We start from the raw sequence: 6,659 nt of genomic DNA on the forward strand, positions 1-6,659 counted from the left end.
AATTTATATACATAATAAATTATAACTGATTTATATATATGAAATCTGAATGTGTGTGTGTGTGTGTGTGTGTGTAACAACACTGGTAAATATTTGGACCAGATCTTGGATATTTGCATGTCAAGTATTAAAAGGCTGCACTACAATCAGGTATTATGTTTAAATATTTAAAATCAGGTGATATTTAACACACTCTGCATGGTTACCAACTCTAATAATTAATGCATAATTAGTGTAAACTAATAATTTAATTATTCAAGTTGTGATTAATGAGATTGAGTAACCTCGCTGAATATCTTTGAATTGCAATTCAATACATTCCTCTTCCTGTCATTCTAATTCAACATCCTGCACACCGTGGCCAATTCAATTCAATTCTCAATGTTTGATTTGAATAGGAGCCAATTCTTACATTCTGAACTTTCCAAAACCAGCAGAGATCGTACAAACCACTTGAGCTGAAGAGAAAAAAAAAGATGGAAAAGATGCTGGAAAGCATAACACAAGAATAAAGAAGGCTCTGATCTATCAATAGATCAACAATTAAGATGATTTTTAAACTTGATTGCACAGATGTTCTTCTAACATACCATTCGTACAGCATGTAAAATGAGCGGAGGGCAGATTAATTCTGTCATATGCTGTATACCTTTACTATAATTACATCTGAGTCGTTTTACTTGAACCCGAGTACTCTGAGCTCTTTTAGCTTTAGAGATCCTTCACTACTACAGCATCAGCGAGCTGTAATTACAGCTGCTGACATGCTGGCATGACTCATACTCTTCCTTACAGCTAATCAGATGCGACTGGTAATGAACCTATAGATGCGACGCATAATCGACAGTGCATTTCGGCCCGGAGTTAAAAGGGCCGGCAAGAATGATTAATTACTGCAAGCAGAAGAAGGGAGGAAAGCTTGTTTCAGGAAGGTTCCCGTTCAGCTTGATCACCTCGGGCCAAATGAGATCTGGCAGAGAGGAGCAGAGGGTCATGGGAGGATCCTCCTCTCCTGTCTGATTTAGAGCTCCAGCGAAGCTCCCCGGACACCGAATCCCCTCCCATCGCCGCGCTCAGGCTGACGGAAAAATCCTGTAAATGTCACCATGATTTACTGAATATTTCATTTCCCATTTCCTCTTTGTTGCCTTGTTTTCTGGTTTTATGGCCAGTGCACATCCTTGAGCTTCTCCCGTTCTCTTCTGCAGTCGAGGCAGGTGTGCAATAAGTTCAGAGCGGAATCAGATCGCATTTGCTTTGAAGTCTTTAGGCCTTGTACTGCACCTAATTTCATTGTTCAAAGGAGGTCTAGAAAAAATATGAGGAAAAACAACAGGAAATGCGGTTCAAAAAATCCAGGCGTATTTATAGTACTGAGCGAGAAAATGGAACACGATCAAACCTGCTAACAATAGGACCCAGAAACTGACTTTGTGGAGAAAGTGGAAGAGATTCATCATTTATCAAAGCATTCCTATACATCCCTGCAGCACTAAAAAAAAAAAATAATAATGCTTTATCTGTTTCTAAACTGGCATCCAGCACAGAGCTGTAGTTGTGTTTCTCCATAACACAGCTGTCAGCACATAGGTTGTTTTAAAAATACTCTGAAAAGCCTTTAGAAAGGCAGGCTGGGCTGCAGAAGGCTCCACATTAATCCCTTTTCATGGCGTAATGGCAGTTTTCAGGGTGATTTATATGGGGAGGTTTTAGCACAAGGCCTCTGTGAATAGGCAGATAGCGTCATCTTTACTTACACAGACCAATAAAACAGGACTATTTTGTGGTACCTGGGTGATTTAGAGTTGCTCTGATTGCACTTTATGTTGAAAAAAGTAATAATATTAGTAATATTGCACATATACTGTATGTATACCATGGGTCTGAATGACCCCGTTTCTTGGGGAGAGATGTGAGCAAATATACACTTATTAAATGCTGTGCAGACAATAGCTCACATAATGAGGGCCAAAATCATCCATGTACCTGGAAACATGCTCAAAACCCTCATTGATGGGACTGTAATAATGCTCCTTGTTGGTCTACACTCAGCGTGTTGCCAAAATGGTCAACACACATTATTGTTTATGCAAAATAAATGAATGCAGACTCCAGAAAATCCACTTCAGCTTAACACCTAAACATTTATGCAAATATTAATCAAACATGCAAATTTACTTACGTATCATGTGTTTACATCAAGGGTTTCTTATACACATAAAAAATTTGTATTAAAATAGCTGGAAAGAAAGACTAAAAACTAAATAGCCTCTTATTTATGTGAATTATTATGATTGTGTTTAAGTTCAAGTTTGTGTTAAGTTTTCTTTTCTTTTATTTCAGTTTTATGTTCAGTTATTTAAGAACATAAAGTTACACTAAGTGAAAATGGAGAAAAAAATAATATATATATATATATTTTTCAGCATGTGAGCACAGCAGTCTATTGCAGGAATCGAATCTCACACACAATCATGCCATTTCAGAGCATCGTTTCAGTGTAGTTGAAAATATATTGTTTGTTTGGCTCTTATTTACTTTTTGGAGAGTGGAGGGTCAGAGGAATTGATCGAAAGAAATGTCCTGAGCTTTCAACCTTCACGTGTTACATGACCTTCAGCGCCACTGAATGCTGTGATTGTGTCCTCCTAAACATCTCAAGTACGATTCACCCACGTTTAAGTGCTGAAGATGATTGCTTTTCAACTCTTGACGCCGCTGTCACTTCCGCGGTGTGTTTACCATCTTCAACATCATGCTGCATCATGGATTTCCACTAAAGCTGACAAAATCAATAGTCGCTGTGAATTGGTTTTCTGTCTTTTTTTTCCAATTAAAAATGGAATGGCTTAGTGCTTTCTGACTAAAAGACAATATATATATTTGCATTTGTCCTTTTATTTTGAGTGCAGATTGCAAGCAGTATGAATTATCAAAGAGGATAACATTTTCCCTATATCAAATCGGCATTGCAGGACACCTTTAAGAAGTGTTTTAAAACAATTTAGCTTATTCTGATGCAAAAGGCACTTAATCCAAACCTAAAGTGACCCGTATCATTTAACATCACAAGTGACTAAACACAATATGACACTAAAACATCTTCTACTGCAGACTAAATGAAGAAGAAACTGACTAATCGTATTGTGGTTAATCAGAGTGAATATTCTGAGATTAATAACCAAGATATAGCTTGAAAAAAAGCATCAAAATTACATATTCCCCCATCACCGTATTTTAAGAAAAGATGGTGACATTTAACCAACACTGTATTATCAACAAGTCCTTTAAGGAATGTCGAGGTTTTGAAAGGAATCTGAATGAAATGAATCTTGATGGAATTCATTCTGTTTGACATTCTGCTCTTGTATTGATGTCTTGAGGTGTTTTTATATCATTTAACCAAAGACTGCTGAGATGGGCACGTTGCAGTACTGTTTACAAACTACATAAGAGCCCCATGTTTTACGCCAAATCTACGCTCGCTTTCCGAAAACTCATTTTCCCAGTCATAATGGAGTTGTGTTTAGTGGTTGCTTCTCAATCTTGGTTTTCAAGGCAGTTGTATTGGGATTGCGTTTGGATTAAAACATAAGATATAGAATCTCTCAACAACAAACACAAAACCAATATGGAATGCTGTTAAAATACTGTCACTTAAGGGAAACATTCATGGAGCGATTTTTATCCTGCACCAGCAAAGAGTTGCTTTTCTCTGTTATGTGATTGTGCTGTATTTATATGTGACCCTGGACCACAAAACCAGTCATAAGTGTCTATTTTTCAAAATTGAGATGCATGTACATCATCTGAAAGCTGAATAAATATGCTTCCCATTGATGTATGGTTTGTTAGGATAGGACAATATTTGGCCGAGATACAACTATTTGAAAATCTGGAATCTGAGGGTGCAAAAAAATCTAAATATTGTTAGTTAACCATAATAACCCTTGTCTATACTCAGTGTGTTGACAGAACAAACAAATGCGCTTTTGGACTTATGCAAAACTTCAGAAAATCCACTTCAGCTTAGCACATAATTTTTTTTTATGCAAATATCGAGGAATATGCAAATTTGAATTCTGTATAAAGCATTTACATTCAGGATTTCGTACATGCAAATTCAAAATTTGCATGCAAACAGGTGAATGGAAAGCCAGTTAATAAGTATTACGAATGCACATCACATTATAATTTATGTAAATTATGACTGGAATTGCCTGTGCTCAAAACTTTTAAAGAAACTCCTTGTTTGTCTATAAATAGTGTTTCCACCTCTTCCACACTGAAATGGTCAAAAAACGTCACAGTTTGGGCAAAACAAATGAACACACATTTTGACTAATGCAAAATTCCAAAATATCCACCTAGGCTTAGCACAATTGTTAGTGTGTATATTGAGAAACATGCAATTTTTTATTTGCATGTCAAACTTTTAGATCAAGGATTTCCTAGATGCAAGTACAAAATGTACATAACAACAGTTAGACGGAAGGTCAGCAATTAGTTAATTACATTGTCCATATGTAACTTATTATGTTGTGGAACAGCTTGTAATCATGCCTGTTTGTTACAATATATGTGCTGTATGAAATCTGCATCCATCGTTCTTTTTTGAAGTACTTTCATTTTGCAATATAAAGGGACGTGCAATAAATGAGCAGCAAAAGCCTGTGGGTTTGAAGTATTCTTATGCTGTTAGCTCAGTCTTGTATAATCAAGGCTAGACCGGTGCGTTTCATTTATATTTGCAGTGAAGTGCTTCTGTCTTGCCTTTCCGTTCAATATCCTCTCATCTCTCCCCACAGGTACGAGGATATCCACGAGTAATGGACTCGCTATTCTGCTCCTCACATCTGGCTTCATGAGGGGAGCGTGGCTATAGTTTCAAGACAGTGACTCTTTTTTCCCAGAATCACTCTTATTTCAGAGCCAAGAGAAAATCGCCTGCTATTTGGATGGAACGGACAGCACAGCCTCAACACTGCACCCAATGTAGTCTAACAATCATCACCAGAAGCACCTTCGTTTCTAAAGCCTAGGAGAAGGAAAACTGCCATAATGGACACGTGCTTCACGCTCCAAATCAAACTCCGGACCGAACAAACGGACACGGACTCTTATAGGGTCTTGCACCCCATATATATATTTTTGGTTGTTTTTTGTTGACCTTTTATCTCCAGCTGTGAATTTAATACATGCTCTGAAGTTCCGAAGAGTCTATATTTGTGTAACATATGAATATATGAACAGATATACAGTATATATATAGTATCTGATTTCAAATTCCCTCCACTCTGTACAGCTGCCATTCACTCGTCGTATATTCATATGCAAAAACAGCCTTGAAGTGAAAATAACAGCACCACGGCTTAGTGCATATTGTGTCTGGATCGCTAACTGAGCTCAGCTCGACTGTGTGGTAAACCACGGTGGTTTGCATTATTGCTTTGTTTTTGGCATAATAAATGTATGTTCTTTTTCTCCCCCGTAACACTGTATCCTCACGTCGTGTGAGAGTCACGTTAAAGGAACACTCCACTATTTTTGAAAATAGGCTCATTTTCCAGCTCCCCTAGAGTTAAACAGTTGAGTTTTACCGTTTTCGAATCCATCCAGCTGATCTCCGGGTCTGGCGGTAGCACTTTTAGCTGTAGCTTAGCATAGATCATTGAATCTGATTAGACCGTTAGCATCTCGCTCAAAAAAGACCAAAGAGTTTCTATATTTTTCCTATTTAAAACTTGACTCTTCTGTAGTTACATCGTGTACTAAGACCAATATCTTCATGGAACATGATCTTTACTTAATATTCTAATGATTTTTGGCATAAAATAAAAATTGATAATTTTGACCCATACAATGTATTGTTGGCTATTGCTACAAATATACCCCAGCGACTTATGACTGCTTTTGTGCTCCAGGCTCACATATTACAAATATATGAGTATAGTAACATCATACTTTTATATAGATGTTTAAAAATGCTTGGCATGCCGCAATTAGTAGCAAGACACACAATAGCCAATTGCATTAGAAATGTATGACACTTGAGGCAAAAACTTTTGTTTAAAATTACAGTTCAAAATGTTAACCTCATGTTAAAATGAGAGTAAAATTAGAGTGTTCTGCCAGATTATCAGCGAATAATGATGCAAACCGTTTTAAAATGGGTTCAGATCATTTGAATAATTATGCATGGATAGAACAGGCTACTTTTATTATACATTGAAAGGTAGTTTTGTGCCACAGCTGGAAAAATAAATCAATAAATCAATAAAAATCCCTACAACAACTTTGTCAGACAAAAAAAAAAAAATGATGAAGAAAACTCAAGTAATGAGTAAAGGGCGACAAAATGTTACAATATGTTACAATTGTTACGTTATAATGTTGCAGGATAAAAATGTTACTTTGATGTTTCCTTATGAAAGTTTCTGGCTTGTAACTCCAGCCCGGATGCTGTAATGTAAACTTAGCAAAGTTTATTTGTACTTCGATGGCTGTAGTTTCCCTGATCCTTAAACGAGGCCATGAAACAAAAAAATACACCATGATATTTCCTTGAATAATGAGACAGGTCGTGCAATAGAAGGTTGTTCAGCAAGATTCTTGCCAAATTGTACTCTTCATAATTGGAAGAGTAATCATAAAACCAG

General features: G+C 36.7%; 1 protein-coding gene across 1 annotated transcript in view; it reads left to right on the forward strand.

The window, feature by feature from the left end:
• LOC107734316 (V-set and transmembrane domain-containing protein 2A-like) overlaps positions 1-5,570 on the forward strand; it is a 45,881-nt gene extending 40,311 nt beyond the window's left edge. Inside the window, exon 5 of the mRNA XM_016546249.1 lies at positions 4,809-5,570. Coding sequence (XP_016401735.1) covers positions 4,809-4,885 — 77 coding nt within the window. The 3' untranslated portion in view covers positions 4,886-5,570. The remainder of the gene's footprint in view (positions 1-4,808) is intronic.
• The last annotated feature ends 1,089 nt before the right edge of the window (positions 5,571-6,659 follow it).

This window comes from Sinocyclocheilus rhinocerous, unplaced genomic scaffold (genome assembly GCF_001515625.1).
Source record: "Sinocyclocheilus rhinocerous isolate Xijiao unplaced genomic scaffold, SAMN03320098_v1.1 scaffold1812, whole genome shotgun sequence".
In the NCBI taxonomy this organism is placed as follows: Eukaryota; Metazoa; Chordata; class Actinopteri; order Cypriniformes; family Cyprinidae; genus Sinocyclocheilus; species Sinocyclocheilus rhinocerous.